The sequence below is a fragment of the Scomber scombrus genome, chromosome 3 (genome assembly GCF_963691925.1).
Source record: "Scomber scombrus chromosome 3, fScoSco1.1, whole genome shotgun sequence".
NCBI lineage: Eukaryota > Metazoa > Chordata > Actinopteri > Scombriformes > Scombridae > Scomber > Scomber scombrus.
Genome location: NC_084972.1, coordinates 25,673,763 through 25,691,474, shown reverse-complemented (window position 1 = coordinate 25,691,474; position 17,712 = coordinate 25,673,763). Strand labels below are relative to the sequence as shown.

At 38.0% G+C, this 17,712-nt stretch overlaps 1 protein-coding gene across 1 annotated transcript; it reads right to left on the bottom strand.

The window, feature by feature from the left end:
• Nucleotides 1-215: 215 nt before the first annotated feature.
• Nucleotides 216-9,492, bottom strand: LOC133977896 (tubby-related protein 1-like). Its single transcript, XM_062416194.1, has 13 exons — nt 9,478-9,492; nt 6,831-6,963; nt 6,574-6,696; nt 6,329-6,460; nt 3,139-3,270; nt 2,726-2,902; nt 2,564-2,646; nt 2,262-2,426; nt 1,882-1,994; nt 1,655-1,763; nt 1,444-1,542; nt 510-681; nt 216-349 (listed from the first exon to the last, which is right to left on the bottom strand). Exons 1-13 carry the CDS (start codon nt 9,490-9,492, stop codon nt 216-218), a joined length of 1,587 nt encoding a protein of 528 aa, XP_062272178.1.
• Between the last annotated feature and the right edge of the window lie 8,220 nt (nt 9,493-17,712).

The following is a 17,712-nucleotide window of genomic DNA, read 5'->3' as shown; positions in this document are numbered from 1 at the left end:
AGATCAGATGATAATGTGAGACCAATTTTGTGTCTCACTCCTGGAATGAAATCACACACCCATAAAGGTGACAGCGCGTCATCAGGTTTTTTCATCAAGCGTTATCAATACCTATCGCAGGAAGCGTTGTAGGCGAGTTCAAAGAAGTAGGATGGTCTGATGTGGGTGTGTTGCACACTGGTTTCAGTGTAAGAAGACGACAGGGGATGCTTCTGTTATTCACAGGCAATTTTGCCGTCGAAACTGGAAAGTGCGATGGCAAAGGCCTGCACAGCACACATCGGGTAGTTGAAGTCCAGTGTGAAAATGTCATCGGCTATTCGTCCAAACTGCATCACAATGTAGTCCACTGCAAAAGACAAGACTTAGTTTATAATAGATAGATAGATGGATAGATAGATAGATAGATAGATAGATAGATAGATAGATAGATAGATAGATAGATAGATAGATAGATAGATAGATAGATAGATAGATAGATAGATAGATAGATAGATAGATAGACTCACAGTCTTTGTTATGGACTATCTGGAAGTTCTTGATGGAGGCCTGGGTGACCCTGCCGTTAAAGTTGAGCACATGAGACGCTGATTCTTCGTTCCACACAGGCGTCTTGTTGTGAAGCTCGATCAGATTTTCCATCCTCCTATTCTGGTGCCTTATCAACAAGCCGTCACAATCCTGCCAAGAATTGGCAAAACATAAGTCAGGAAAACACCAATAAAGACTAATACGATTCTGCACATCTGCCATGTTTTGCTCTCATTATAAACAGACATATAATAAATCAGGCTGTCGGCAGTGTAGATGTAATTTGTTGACACTGTGCAGAGCAGGGGGATTCTGGGATGCCTGATTTTGCTAATTAGTCATCTGACGGTTTTAAACACATGAATCAACAAGTCAAAATGTCCATGGTTTGAGGTGCCAGCCTGATAACCATAATTACATACACTTTCTCCAGCCATCATAGTTTTAAATTAGAATCCTTAAAACCCATTTTTTATATTGTTTATGGTCTGCCTTTTTTCTGCAGCATCTCTGTACAGTAGCTCTTATTGGTAGTGGAGTCTGGCTGGATTCAGAATCCCTGCCAAAAAACGAGGGACTAACAAAACGATGCATTTGTGTAATTCAGCTCAATTTGATCTCAAAGATCAGCAAGGTTTGGTGTCCTGTTGTGTGGAAAACTAGTCACACTATGTGCAGCATGAAATCAGGTCATGGTTACAATTACTTTTTATTAACTTCTTTATCAAAACAATAGGAGTTTGTTTGGCTGCACTGTAAACAGATACAGCAACTGCTCTCCTGTTGTATTTAATGACTATTACTATGACTGAGTGGCATTTTTTTGTCATTTGGGTGAACTGACCCTTTAACAGGAACGGCAATTCAGTAGTAAGAATTGTGTACAACTGAAGTTTTAAACACCGCGCTTACATTTCGTGGTCGGAGGGGGACTCGATCATTGTCTTTGTCCATTCCCGGGATGATGACCGACATCCTTCGGGGCCCTTTCATCCCCAACACATTTGTTTCCTGCAATGAGAAAGATAAGGATTTGTTTTTACAGCAAACGTCCCTTGACACAGTATTTATAAAATGCAAAGTTGATCATTCATGTGATTCATTAAGTTTTCTAATGACTTACATAGATGATACCTGCTAGCTCCTGCCGTGCATTCGACAGGTCTGGAAGAGCTCTTTCTGGATTCAGAGCATTGTCAAATACGGTGAACTTAGTCCCCATTAAATTTGACCTAGACAACATGTAAAAGGTTTTAAATTAAAAACTCACAGCAGATGAATTCTTGGCTGATTTTACACATGCTGTGTGCTGCTTTTGAATGAATGGATTCATTTTGAAGTGCGATATACCTCAGCTTCCCAACAAAATTCTCTCCTCCTCTCGATAAATCTGTGGCATCTATTGAGATGAGATAATTTGAAGTTGCACTTTTCTTTCTTTTCCTCCCAGCCAACAGGAATGTCTAAAAAGGAAAAAAAGATTACAATTATAGTAATTAATAAACAAAAAAATTACATTTAGCACTAATTCAACTGATTAAATTAAAGAATTCACTGACAGGAGCACTGTTTTACTCATCTTGTTAAACATTTAGTCAGTTTTTGCTTTGGTGCTCCGAATGTTGCTGACTTTTTAACATGTTGATGCTCTTATTGTGAGTGATTTGAATAAAAACACCTGCTAATTCCCAGTTTAAACTGTCAAACTTCAGTAATGATGAATCTCTGACCTTTTTGTCATTGTCAAGATGAAGATAATAAAGAGGATAAAGGCTCTTGTCCATCCCCCGCTGGTCTCGAGTCACTCTGCATTTGACTGTCACGCCCTGCGGAGCCGGATCCATCACAAATTTCTCCAAGTTGTCAAACTCAATCTCAGGTGATGGAGCTCTCTCCTGATCACAACGCATAAATACATATTATCTGATTAAAATAATGTTTGCTGTATGCATAAAATCTCTTGCACTGATATAAAATCTTCAAGGGGCTTTTTTTAGATTAATTTCGGTTGGATTATTGTTATTTGAATTACCTTTTTCTTCTTCCCTTTGCCCTTTTTCTTCTTGGATTTTTCCTCTTTTTCCGAGTCAGAATCATCACTCTCTTCTGCCTTTCCTGATAGAAACGATAGGTTTATTAAAAACCTTCCAGAGACTCAAAGAGAGAGGACAAAGAGAAAACTTGGTAAACTTGCCTTTCTTCTTTGTCTTCTTGTCTTTGTCTTTGTCCTTGTCCTTGTCCTTGTTCTTGTCTTTGTCCTTGTCCTTGTCTCCAGATGCTTGAAACATGGATGATGCGCCGGCAGTGGATTTCTTCTTTGACTTGCTTGACTTTGTCTCCTCTTCACTGTCATCACTGTCTGATTTGGCAGCTGTTCAAGAAACAGGTGTAAAGGTTTCCAAGGTTTCATTTCATAAACTTGTAAGAGGATACTTGAGTCTTGCTTTTCATTAATAATAACACAATGTATCGTCTAAAATAAAGTCTAAATTTTATTATTCAAGTAACTATTTTAGTATCATGATGCATGCTGAACCATGAAGTCACCTATCATCTTTTGCAGGTTCAGTGGTTTACAAAAAAGTAAAGGTTTGAGAATATAATCACCTTTCTTCTTGCTTTTAGAGTCTTTATCTCCATTTATCTGGAACATTGAGGATGGTTCCTTCTTCTTATCCTTCTCTTTCTCTTTATCCTTTGACTTGGACTTTTTTTCTTTTCCATCAGAATCTTTCTCATCTGCAAATGAGAAACACGTAAAAAGTCAATTGAATGTGATACCAAACTGGAGAATGTCAGTGAGCGCACACTGAGGAATTTAATCTTTTTTTCCCTTCTTTTTTTAAAGGGAAAATAATGTAAATCTCACTGTTTTATGAGTTATAAGCAATAGCAGACTAGTAGAAAATGATTGAGAAATTGCAAAACCAACCAAAACTGTCATTTGGGTTTGTTTTGTAATTGGTTTCTAATAACTCTTGAAGGAAATATCTGCCTCTTAAGCTACTAAATGCAGCATGTTAACTGTGTCTGTTGTGTGGTGCTGGATAGGTCGTGTACACTGGGTATTTTAGCTGAAAGTTAAAAGAAGTGGAAAAGCTATCAGAGTGGTGAGAGTGAACCTAACAGTAAAGTCTCAGACTGTAAAACCAAAACAATGAGCTAAAATATCACATAAAATTCTGCAGAAGTGAGGGGGAGCTGCAAATTCTCTGGCATCACATGAGTTTAAAATATTGATTATAACCACTTTAACACAAGTTGTTTTGGTTAATCATATTCATGTCTAATGCATCACTTGTGAAAAATGATTTCTTATAGTAAATATAATAAGTGCACATGAGTTAATTCATGGACACTGTAACTGACTTTTGATGGTTGTGATTCCGAAACAGCTGTAATATAAAATATTCAAATAGCCAGGACAGTGTAAAAAGTATAGCATATTGTGTTAAATATATAAATATTATTTTCACTGCTGATAGTAATCCCCTTGGAAATCAAATGTTGTTTGATTGTTGTTTGTCACACACAAAAATATCTGTCTGACTACTAAATGTTTAGGATGAAGCATATGCAGACCTATATAGGTTTGGAGAAAACTTCAATCTTCATTGAACAATATCATACTACATGATTGACTACTACTGAAATGTACTGAAATAAATTAAAATAATGAAACTACAATATGAAAATGTAGATATTATACAACATAATAAGATAGCTACAGTGGTATATTGCGAGCAAAAAGTAGGTTACTGATATAAAGGAGTTAATTTCTATAGTTACAACAAAAAGAGCACTTGGTATTCCCATATTAAACAGAAGGAGGCAGGGAGCCAAAAACACAAGTTAGTGCAGGTATTCCTGAAATTACTTACGGCTGACCTGAAGTGAAGGACGGTTAAGCTAATCTCAGTGGCAAGAGTTATGGAAACGGTCCAAGAAAAGGGCAGCAACACGCAGTAAATCAACACTGTAGTGTTAAATAGATACATTCTATTCCTGCACTGATGGTCACTTGACTCTAGCTCATGTAAAAGGAATAATGAGTTACACACAAGAAAAGTTGTAACTCTGCACAAATGTGTCAGACACCTATTTTTTGTCCCAAAGATAAAATGAGTAACATAAGTGCTAACACATGCTTAAAGCTACTGCAACTGTTTGACTGCTGAAGCCCTGTAGAGGAAAATACAGCAAAGTGTAAACCTCCAGGAACAAGACTGGCAGTTTGTGAGGCTATACTATTTATGTTGTGTTCACGTCGTACTGGAGTTATCTTAATTACACGATTCTGACTCATATATAGCATTCACACCAACTTACAAGACATAATTACAAACTGGGAAATTCAGACTTTTCTGAATATTTCTGCTGATGTATCCAACTCGGTGCTTCATAATGTGGAATTACTTGAAAATGTTGCAAATAGGGACACCTCACATCAGCCATTTGTCATTCATCATGATAAAACCCAAATTTCAAGAACATAGTGTTATGTTGTAAGTACACAGTGTTTTTTTTAACCAACTGTGTAATCATGCAATCATCCTGAGTTGTCTGATGACAACATGGGAATCTTTCTCATCTTAAGGCAAAAGTCAGAGAAAGCTCTGCTCTCCCAGTAAACTTTATTTAAAAGAGCTACTTTTCAAACTGAGCTCTTCATCAGGCATTGTCAAAAACACACAAAGTGTCAACACCTGAAATGCACTGATAATAAGTAATATAAAATCATGCATTCTGTCTTTTGATCCAGCACCTGTACAAGTGTTCTGGATGTGCCCCGCACTCCATTAATCATTCTCATCAATGCCATACGATTTGAACGCAACATAAGGCAGACCGGTGTTTTAAATGAAATACTAACATGTTAATATTTAGTAGCTGTGATGTTTACCATGTTCATTGTCTTAATTGTCTAGCGTATTAGCATGCTAGCATTAGCTTTGGCTAAAACACGAAACGAAGTACTGGACAAATTGAAATTTTGACATGATGATGGAGCTGGATGAAATTTATCTTGAGGGAAACATGAATGTCTGTACCAGACTTCATGTAAATCAATCCAACAGTTGCTAAGGGATTTCACTCAAAACCAAAACCTCATGGTGGTGCTAGAGAAAAAAAGAAAAGAAAAAAAAAATCACTCATCTTTAGATATGACTAACAAAAAGTGTCAAAAATGCCTCAGAGACCTGAGAAACAACAATGCTCTGTACACATATGTGCAATTTATTACAAAATAGATACTAAGTAGTGCTAAAGTGGACAAACTCTTAGGAACTATATGATATATATATCAAGCTGGAAAAAGACTTGTTTAAAAAACATTTTTTTACAGTGCTTAGTGAGTTAGCCAGCTAGTTGGCTAATCAGTGTTTTCCAAGTAGGATTACACACATTCAGGATTCATTTGACAGTTTGGAAAAAAGTGTCTCATCATTTTCTCCAGACTTCTTCTAAAGTAGAAGTGCTTCACAAAGCTTCAGAGGAGTCTGGCTAAACAGCTAAATGACACCATTTTTAACCAAAAATGTTAAGTACAATTTACAAAGAAAACTGCCAGGATTTGGCTGTTACTATATTTTAATGACATTTTCCACATCTGATTACTTAAAGGCAAGCAACAATGTAATTGCTGTGTTTTGTGTTACGAAGTCAGTGTTTCCACTCACTCACCATTACACAATAAAATCATCTAATCCTCTTAGTCTGGTCTTAAACTGTTGTTTTGAGGACACAGTTAATGCCTTTGGAAAACAGTTTGCCAGTGTGTTATATTTACCTTTACCTTTAGATTTAGATTTCTTCTCTTTGCCAGAACTTGCAGATGGAGAGCTGTCCTTTGTTGTTTTTTTCTTTGTTTTTTTTTTGGGGGTATCCTCATCATCGTCGTCATCATTGTCGTCATCTGAGCCTGAATCTGCAGACATGAAGCAGTAAACATCCTCACCAAAATAATTGCGGATTTACACAGTTGATTTTACAAATACTTTAAGTTCTTCACACTGCCCATAAAAGTCATCAGCGACTTACCTTTCTTCTTTTTTGGAGCACTTTTGGTTTTCTTTTTCGGCTCTTTCTCTTTGTCTTTCTCCTTTTCTTTTACTGGTTCGTCGTTACTCTTTTCTGGTTTCTTTTTCTTTACCTTCTTTCCATCTGTAATATATGAGCAGGAAACAGCAGTATGGTTACATTACAGATTGAGAAACACTCAAAACATCAGTTTGTCATTTGCTTTCTTTGATGGAAAAGCTTAAAATATCAAAGCTTCTTTGTTCAAAGTTACTCACTTTGAATGGCAGGGCTTTCCTCTTCTGATGCATCTTCACTCTTCTTGGTCTTTGTTTTTTTGGGTTTGGCCTCAGATCCATTCAACTTGGCTTCTGTGGTGCCATTGGCCTCCTCTTTCTTCTTTTTTGGCTTCTGGGGATTTTCTTTAAAGATGTAAAAAAAAAAAATGAGGGATGAAACTCATGGAAGAAAGAGAGGGAAAAAAACTGAAAACTAAAACGTATATGAAGACTGAAAATAGCAGCGTCTTTATTCGTAATAACTCACCATTATAAAGTCAGAAGTGTGGGAAGCAAAGAGCAGGAAGGCATAAAAACAAGTTAATAATGATATTGTTACTACTTCCATTATAAAATACAACTTATTAATATCATGTTCAAAGATTCACATTTTATGAGGAACATCCTCACACAAGTGCAGTATGACAGTCATACTGTAATAGCAGATACAAAGGCAGTAATAAATACATAGAGCTTCTTCAAACTGCATATTAAGTTGCTGCTAATACCTTGTATTTATGATTTAAGATCTCAGATTAAGTTACAGGAAGTGAATGAAGCAACAGGGCATGATGCAATAACAGTGATACTATGCACGTAAATGAAAGAAAACACGTTGCTCAGGTCTCCTCTTGAGTACTAGGAAACCTAAAAGCCCAATGATTGCGGTAAATCACAAGCACACTTTACATCACATGTATTAGAGGACACAACATAACAAGTCAATTACTTCACTAAACCCACAAAAATGACTAAACAGCAAGTTGAGCCTGCTGAGATGCCACATAGGCTGATTTAACCACTGAAGACAGAATAATGAGAGACAGGAAATGTAGCAGATTATGGGAAAGTATTTGAAAGTCAGTTAAGTATATATCATTGACATCTCCTAGGTTGTTGCTGAAATTTAATATATACTACATTTCGTGCATATTCATATTATTCACAACTCTCCAATTGAAGAAAAAACAGCACGTTTTTCTTCATTGCCTATCATAACAGTTGTAAAATTGTCGAGACACGAGCTGACATTCAGTCCTCACACATTACATCCATGTGTTTTTACATGTATTTGTCTATTTGATAATCTTATACAATATTCAAATAAAATAGTCCAATATATCCATGAACTCTGTGCTGTGTTGTTAATAAACCTTTCATAACTAAGGACTAAACCTTTGCACAGTGACAGGAACAGCATGTCACTGTCCCATGTCACAGAGGAGGTCAGTGTGATTGTGACCAGCGGAGACACTAAAGGTAATCCTATTAGATGTAGATCCTGCATCGATGGAGGCCTATTTGTGTCCTCTGACAATCCACAACTCAGAGTAATGGCAGACAGAGTCAGAGTTGACATTTGTCATGTTGTGATGAAGTGTACAAGACAGACGTCATCATCACACTTTAGCCAAATACTCATACCTGTCTATTATATTTAAATACATTGAAGTAGCATTTTAACTGTTGAAAAAGGCCAAATTAAAACATTCTTTTGGTAAAGTTTCACTGCTTTACCTTCAATCTGTGTGTTAACGTTGTTCATTTCTGTCCTCTGAACTCAAAACTGTTAAATAACTATTTAAAAAAGAACCTCATTTTACCTTGCTACTGCCACACAATATTTTAAAATGCTTGTTTGGTTAATATAATAAAAGGCTATGGTTTAAATAAATGTATTTGAAATCCTGCTTGTAACCTTTTTATGCATTTCTTTGTAAATATTGGACAACTGAGACATATATTAGTTTATTATTGCAATTCACTGAGAGGTTTGGCACTCCTGCACAGGAAGAGGATGACATTTAGAACAACAATGCTTTTTCCCCCTCCTTTTCTTTGATGTAATAAAAACATGATTGACTTGAAACTATGATCCAATAATCACCCTCAATATTGTGTAAACATAAACACAGATTTGGCCTAGATTTTGCAACTGATCCTGCATCACAGCTAGACAAACAAATGGTGACTAATTATTAAAATATGAGGTATTAATATTTAAAGTTGTTTTAAGGCACATGGGCCTTTAAAGGCATAAAGAAGGATTACTGGATCCCTCAATCCATTTTGTGTATTTTTGCAGATGCATTGCTTGGCAGATGAGCTCTATAAATTTGAACATCCATCAAGATGCAAGTTATGACCAAGTATAAAGGCCATCCATGTTTTAGCTGCCAACAGGAAAAACTTCCAGCTCTGAAGTCATGTCTGAATACTGCCTCTGTTGGATAACCTGTTTTACTTTAATTGAATACTTCCCATGCTGGCATTAAAGAACAGTTACCTCATATATGGGTCACAGATTACTTTCTATTTAAACATTCCTCTAAATTTCTTTCATCTAAATACATATAACTACATCTCAAACTGAAACTTGAGGCACATAAAGATTTAAAACTGTCACATAAATTAATTGCACACAAACTCTGAACTTTGTATGAGCAGGCCATCTGTAAATATTGTTGTATTGCAACACCAAACATGTTATTTTTATCTTGTTAAAATCATTTCTGTGGTCCCGTTAGTCTTCGTTGTCCAAACACCATTATGTGTCATCGCTAAGCAGCTGGATGAACACTGAGAAGTAATCTAATTTGAAAGTAAATTTTAAAAAATCCACAAAACCACAACCCCACCCTGTTACCTTCTCTGCAGACATGGCGTGGCCTCTGACTTCAGCTCTCCCACTGCTTCGTTTTAGAGGTTAGAAAATAAAAAAAACTAGCTTCTCAGTGGAGATAATGAAAGAGTGAGAAAGCCCTGTACTCACTGCGTCTCCATCAGCAGAAAGTTGTTAATAGGATTTATGTGTAAAGCCATCTGCTCTGTAGAAACACGTCAACGGGAGAAACCAACAAAGGCTCGGGTGAAGGGAGAGGGATGATTTGTCATATGTGTCCACTATCCAGCCTCCAACTCACTAAGAGTTTTTACGTCTGTAATATTCATGCAGCTATCAAAAGATGTTTGTCCTCTTCTTTTACTTGAAACCTTTTGTACTTCATAGGACAGACTGTCAGCTTCATCTGTGACTAAAAATGTTTTCCTTCTTTTTTTTGCTGCTTCTAGTGACAGATAAGTGAAAATTGATTTTTGTTTCTGAAAGTTACGTTTACCTGAACTCGCAGCTGCGGGGGCGAAGCAGAATCCTCATCCTCTTGATTCCTGGGCAAAGATAATGAGTAACAGGTTATTAACATAATATGATACTACTAACTCTCTTTTTTATTTATTATCATTATTAATTCTATAAATTCTTATGATGAAATTAATCATGATGTTTGTCTGTGTGTTTAAAAAAAAAATTGTTATGTAATTATCTGAATGATTATTTTCATCATTGATTATTCTGGTGATTTTTTTTATCACTTAATTAAGTGTTTGGTCCATAAATTGTAAGAAAAAAACAAAAAAATCTATCTTAATTTCCCCAATCACAAGTTGACAGTCACATTTTTTGTTTTGTTCAAACAATGGTACAAAACCTAAAAGATATTAAATTTCAGTTTATTAATCTAATTGATTATTCCAATTTCCAATGATTTGTTCAGCTCTAAACTGAACACTGGCCTGGTTAAGAAAAATAAGGTTCAAATGACACTTTAAATAACACTATATGTATACTAACTAGTTAAGTATAGTAGCCACTTCTGGCAGCAGAGAGACATGACAAAAGCTCCTCATCTATAGCCAGTGAGCTCTGTGGCAGTCTCATTCTTAAATTAACAGGTCACAAAGGGTATGGGAGTTGGGCCCAAAAAGGGTTGCCTAACAGCAACAAGTAAAGCTTACTGTTGACACTTATTGGTTTAGCACAACTTTGCTAGTACCTGTGGAAAGTGGGTGTGGTAAAGCAGTAATAACCATAGAGAAAACCATAATGTTTCAGGTATAACTAATGAAAGGCACGAGGAGGATGTCGTGAAAAATGCTTAAAAATACAAAACATGTTCTCTATTGTTGTGTGGTGTTGCTCACATACCTGTTCTGTGTCCAGGCCTCTTTCACAATGTGATTATGGAGAGGCATGGTTGAGGTGGAAAGATGCTACATCCAGATTTGATAAACTTAGTTCACTGACAGCATGACATCCAATGGAAATCACTCAATTTTAGCCTGTATGTAAAGGCCTATCAGTATGAATATGTAGAAAATATGCACACAGTCTCTCACCAGGTAGTGGTTTAGTTAGGCAGCACAGTGCTTACTAGTCTCCATCCAGCTTGTGAATGCCCACAAGTCACCATACACATCCTGTAACCCACACAGGGGTCACATGACCCGACCTCTAAGAGGATTGTAAACAAAGCAACAGGTCCCCCCCATCGAATACCACACAACCAGGATGCCCTGACCCTTCAACTGAGATTACTATAATCAGCTACTCACCATCTGTGAGCATTTCTAGGGTTTTCATGGAAAAGTAAGGAGATTACAAAGGACAAAGAAATCTTACTTGTGTGTAAATTCATTTTACTTGGGGGAAGTGAAATAGATAGGTGTCTTTGTAGTTAAGGTGTGTATAACTGCACCAGGATGGAATTGAGGAATTGAGCATGCAAGCAAGAGCCTAGAAATTGGGGAAGGTGGTTATGACCAGAGAGACTCTAGTTTGAAATCCAGACAAGCTGTGCAGGCAAGAGAAAGTCAAATAGAAATGTTCTCTCTACTTCAACAAATACAGGGAATCTGTCTTTGATAATGTAATCTCCTTTTGTGTCAATGGAACAGCTGTATTTGGCTAAGAGGGCTACAGGAGCTGGTTTGTGAAGCAGTATGGTCTTGACAGTCTCCTGTTCTCCTTTCTTAAAGCAATAAACAATGAAAAAGAAGTGTCAGTTTATTAAAAACAAAGTGTGATTTCCTCAGTCAACCACCAGATGCTGCTGTACCCCAAGAGACAAAAAAAAACAATGGAAGAAGCAGCTTCGAGGCACCAGGGGGCACATGGAGGTACTGTAATTTAATTTGTGAAAAAAAAGGGGGAAAAAAGAAAATGAAGGTTAAATAAAATAATTCATCATTCAATCATTAAAAGTTTTCCATAACATCAAATCCCATCTGAGTGCGATCTGGCTGCTGTCTCAGAGTTCAGAGGAGGAGATGGGAGGAGAGCATTTACAGCTCAAGTAAACAATAACAGACAGGAAAGTTTTGTATTTTTATAACGCCAGACCCTTTGTCTCTCTGCATCACCGTACTGCTCACACTGTCCAGTCTGCTGACTGTTGAAAAGGGTCTAGACTAATGGTTTTGCTGGCATTTCTGCAAACGCTTGACAGTAACATGGCAGTTGGCAGGCGGCCTAAGGAAGGCCAGCGACCTCAGGGGAGCAGCGGAGAGCCATCAAGATCTTAAAGAGACAGAGACTACAGTGTGTTTCTGACTATATACTGTGTTTCGAATCCCTGTTCATGTCATTTGTGTTTTATTACTGTGAACAAGATGGTAAACAGTGTTATGGCAATGTGAAGCAGCACAAGTGAGTAGACCAGAGAGCCTGTAAAACCAGCTCTTACTATACCAACAACTGTGACAACAAGCCTGAATGAAATGAAAACACATGAATCAAAGTTATGGTGAAATGGGGACCATTCAGAGCAGTTGTGCAAACACTAAGTCAGGAAGAATTGTGTTAAATACATAAAGGTAGAGCTTCCAGTGGCAGTGACCTGTGTTTGAGGAGAGGGGGTATGATGATGATATTTTAGTTCACCCATGGGTTTAGTGCTGAAACAGCACGTTGGTGAGGACGTGAACCTGGTGGCACTGTAAAGCCTGGTGAATCATCAACTCAGAGAGGGCTCGTATCTCAGGAAGGACAAACAATAAAGATGAAACAGGAAAATCTGGGTTATATGAATCTATTCCCAAAAGGGGGATTGTTCAAGGTAGGTGGAGGGTTTAGAAAATAAGACAATGGTAGGAGGTCTCTTCCATGCTATTCAGGAGGAAAAAATAGTCTCTTGGGTTGTAGATAGAATGAAACTCTCAAACTCACACTGTTGAGTCAACAAGGTCACATCCTGTTTCATAGCCAAACTTGGAACACTACCTGAGTGAGGTTATACAAGGTTAAATAAAGTATGGTTAATCAACACGAGTGGCCCTGTGAGACTGAAATGCTCATTTACAAACCAGAAAAACAAAATCTCTGCATGGATACAATTTAGTTTTCCTTTCTTCAAGCACTTTACGCAGTAATTTGCCAGGTGTGCAATGGCAGACATCCCAACCTGAAAAATGTCATTTCAGGGAGGTCCGTTCCGGGCCAGGGGTTACATTTGGTGTCAGTTTGGGGGGGGGGGGGGGGGGGGGGGGGGGGGTGATCTGATCAGCTGCAACAAATATAAAGCTTTGCTATCACACGCGCTGCATTTATAGTCACACAAACATACACACACATGCGCAGTCACTCTCTACAGGAGGTCAGACAACAACTCTTTTCAAATACACCCCAGCTTTAGACTTTGCTTGTTAGGCTTGGCTTTAAAGTTACATTGTTAGACTCAGCAGAGTTAGCATTAACTGCATTGTAGCCTACTTGGCAGCCTCAGCTATAACTAGGCTCAGTTGTGCATTCAATAATCTAAACAATTCCTCACATTTTTAAACATGCTAATTAGCCCCATTATGTAGGGTCATTAACATAAAAATATTAGCATAGTAACGTTAGCATGTTAGAACATTGTATTGGCAGTTTTCTGTTTTCCAAAATATGTCACTACTAAATTAAAGCAGCTGTAGTGTATATTTTTATAATTACATGTAAGATGTGAGAGATGTCCTTATAGTGATTTTCAGCTTATTATTAAATGCTAGCTGTCCACAACTTTACCATTTCAGTTCACTCTCACCGCTCTCATTGCATTGTTTTGGGATGCAGTGGGCAGCTCTTTACAGCAAAAAGCGTATTTCAATCAGGAGAGACAAGTGAATATAAAGATATTTATTGTGAATATATGATGAACAAAATCTTAGTAAATTACAAAGTCTTTGGCGCTTGAACTCCATGAGGAATCATCCCTGAACGGCTGCATATATATATATATATATATATATATAGGACACGTGAACATCACAGATGACACTGTTACCATGATGGATTTGCGGTGATTTTTTAAAGGTTTAAAAAGAGTGGCGTTTTGCTATTGGTTGTCGAGATTGACAGGTGACTGGCAACAATTAAGATCACGCCCTTAAACATAGAAAACTAGGTAATAGAGGAGCATGCTTGAAGAAGGCAGGAAAGTTACCAATGGATGCCTGTATGTTTTAGAGTCTTCCTGACTGAACTTTCGCTAAGCTTCATAAAACCTGCTGTACACTCCCAACTCAGCATCAAACAGTGAACATAGTGGATGATTAGAATAAGAAACTGTTAGCTAACAAGTTCAACATATCAACTTAAAAAAGGTGATATGTCAGTGGTGTGTTTACAACTTGTTTCTGCTGCCCCCAAGTGACAGAAAAAACACTTCTTGCAGACTTAAAGTCAAAGCAATGGGCTTGACTTGCAGTAAAACTCAAGTTTACTGCATTTACTTTATGTCATTTAAAAGGCTTAAGAAAAAAATAAAAGTTATCTCTGGAATCCCCTTCTAGTATCAATAGTGTCATCAGTGACATTGCTAAAAAAAAAGACTGATACTAGGACAGGGATATTTTTTCCTCCTCATTTACACAGAAAAGGCCACAGAACTCCATTTGATGAGTGTTAGTTTGCTTAGGTGAGAGGTTAAGTATGTAACGAGAACTTTTGAACTGTCTCAGAAGCTGAGGTATCATTTTTCTATTTCTCTTAACACTAAATGATCTCATTATTTGTACTCATGAGGTCTTCATTGGATCATCAGTGTTGGCTTGGCAAGACAATAAGAGACAATACTGAAACAAAAGTTTTCCCATGAAGGCTGAGGAAGCAATGTGCCAAATCTAATAAAGTCAACAAATTGAGAACACCCCTTCACTTACAAGCCTCCCTTACATCTCTTCCTTGTTAATAAAATCCCAGCAGATACAGTAATAGCAGATCATATTATGGCTATTCAACACAGAGTGCATTACTTGCCCTTATTGACCCATAAGAGAAAAAAGATGGGAGGGGAGGCCATGTAAATACAATTCACGGTCAAGTGGGTGATGACATTACTGCTATTGCTGTGTTGAAAGCCGATTCTCAAATGGATGGTCCCAGTGGAGCGAGAGCCTCCTCAGACACTGGCGCCATAAAGAGCATTAACACAAACTAAATCCTGAAATATAAACAAACATGAAGGCAGATGCACACATTTACAGGTGAATGTACTGCACATGCACACTCTCACACATGCAATGAAGTTTAGCTGACTGTAAATAATAATGTAATGCATGGACTGTTTTTCATATTAGTTGAGACAAAGTTGGTTGTATAAAACAACTGGAAGAGCATGTTTTTGCATGACACTTAATGTTTCTTAGGCAGTCGCCTGGAGGTACTGTCGGCTGCTTACTGTAAATTCCAAAGACAACTGTGTTTTTATAACCTCAGGAGAGAGGCAGTTGTTTCAACACAATTTTTACAGCTTGCATTAGGTTATATGATCTTTAACACCCTCCCCATTGCACAGATAGCTGTGTTAATAGGTCATTGTGTTTCTGCAGGAAAGGCAACAGAAGTTTACTATTTTGCGAGGAGACTAAAAATACTCTTTTTTCAGAATGTTTCAATCCTTTTTAAAACATTATTTCTGGTTTGTGTATGGCAAAATGTCCAACTATGAGTCCTGTTATGGTTTAAGTTTTGTGCTAAGAAGAGTAAGAAAAAAAATACAAAGTGTTGCCAAACACTTCTTTACTAAGGTCCTCTCCCTGCATGCCCCTGGCAGTATGAATATCAATATGACACCTGCATGGAAAGGCTTTACAATAAAGCAAGAGAGCTCCCCCTTTGGCAAATAAAAATAACACAAAGGATATAACTTGTTTTTCTCATCTTCAGCATAAACCTACTTCTGTGCACTCTCTTTCTCTTAGTGTGCTATTCTTCACAATTATTTAAAGTAAAAGTTGTAGCGAAAATATGACAAAAGAGAAAAATCAGAGTTGCTATAAAGTGTCAAGAAGGAAGCAACGTGGAAGTTTTGATGAGAAACTCTGAGCCACTCAGAGCAGAAATAAAAAGGCCAAGCAGCCAGAACCTTGTGTGAACTGTAACACAACCAGCACTGAGCCTCGTGAGAGCTTGACACACATCTGAAATGGAGGACAAAGTATCCAGGAAATAGTGCTGTAGCTTGCATTTCCTATTCTCTGGGTGTCTGTGATAGAGACCAGCCTCTCCAGAGCGATTCAGACTACCGTGGATCCCTTAACAGATGCCTTAATATCTGAGCTGGTACGCTTTGCAATACGCAGAGAGCAGAGGGAAGAAGTCCTGAGAGTGGTCACTGCCCTGAGTCCCCGACAGAGAGAGAGAGAAAGAGAGACAGAGAGAGGGTGGTGGTGGTGGTGGGAGAGAGTGCAAAGAGCCAGCGCTCCCTTCGCAGACTTGTCCCCACCGTTTTTCTGAAACAAGCAGTGTGCTTTTGAAACGGTGCCAATGGAGGCTGGCCCAAGCCCTCGCAGCTGAACTTTTACAAGCTCAGTGTTCTCGAGCAGGAAGAGAAAGACACAGAGTAAAGGGATTTTGCAGCTCCTCTACTCTTCTCTCCTCTTCTTCGACCTGCCTGATATGTCAGCTAATTGATTCATGCTTGCATCTCTTTGTTCATTTAAACTGCAAATTCGTCAAGAATGTGCACAAAAAATATTCTGAAAGGAAGACTGCATGGGGAGAGGAAGGATTTATAAGTAAGGAGGTAATTGCTTTTAAAAAATGAACAGTCAGTGACGTCACACAGGAAGCCGTCTTGGATATTGCCTGAGGAAAGACACTGATCAGTGTCTGTGGTGTGGACACACTTAAAATGAAAGCGCCTATTCAAGACTCATTGGATTATCTCAGTGATTTTCATTCTTGGGGATGATCCACACGAAACAATATCTTTGGATGTGTTTGTTCCCAGATATTGACCCTTCCCTCTGCCCTTATTTTCCTTTCAGAGCTCCATGACAAGATTTTGTTACTTGAGGATGTATTGTGGTAAACATCCCAAACCACTCGTTCGGGCTGTTATGTTGACTGTAAACATTAGTTTCCATTCATTGTTATAATCAAATTAAATCAGAAATCTCAGTGGTTACCCTTCTCCTCTGTCGACTCTGCAACGAATCCAAATAAAAACACAGGCAGGTGCAGAACAACTAAAGACGTCCGGAGTGACTACCGAAAATGGGATCTGTGAGGCATGTATGTACTACCTGGGAATGATGCCAAGTGCTGACAAAAGACTTTACTGCACGGCTGTGAGAGAAGGCTTTAACTCATTTTGCTCTGAAACGCTTCAGGAATATCTGGCACTGATTTGTTTGGCCAACTGTAGATAAATCTGTCAAACCTTTTGCCTTTGTTACAAGACAGCGTGTAAGTACTCACTTCTGATTCCTTTACCCGAGCTTATTTCTCTGTCTGTCTCTTTCTGTCTGTCTTTCTCCCCTCCCAGCCCCTAATCCTACAGTTAAGTGAGATGTCTATTTGATGACCCATAATCTACAGTTCGTGTGACTGCTCCCCTTTAATGTGGTGAATTTACTCTGTGAACTCTGTGACTTAACCATGAAGGCAAAACCCAAGCCTACTGTACGCATATTCTGCACAAATTGCGTACCTTTAGTGGGAGCAACATTTTGTGACTTCATGATTTCTTTTCTGCCTCCCTTTCTCCTTGCTGTCTCTCCCTCTTGGCAGCGGGGCAAAAGTGGGCAGGGAGAGAGGAGGGCATGGCCCAGAAACTGCTCT

Bases quoted from the DNA above. Each gene is read 5' to 3' on its own strand.
- LOC133977896 (XM_062416194.1), bottom strand. The intron at 1,995-2,261 runs GTCAGAGATTCA...TTTCCTTTTTAG, and splicing joins ATCTTGACAATGACAAAAAG to ACATTCCTGTTGGCTGGGAG. The intron at 350-509 runs GTGAGTCTATCT...TGTCTTTTGCAG, and splicing joins GATAGTCCATAACAAAGACT to TGGACTACATTGTGATGCAG.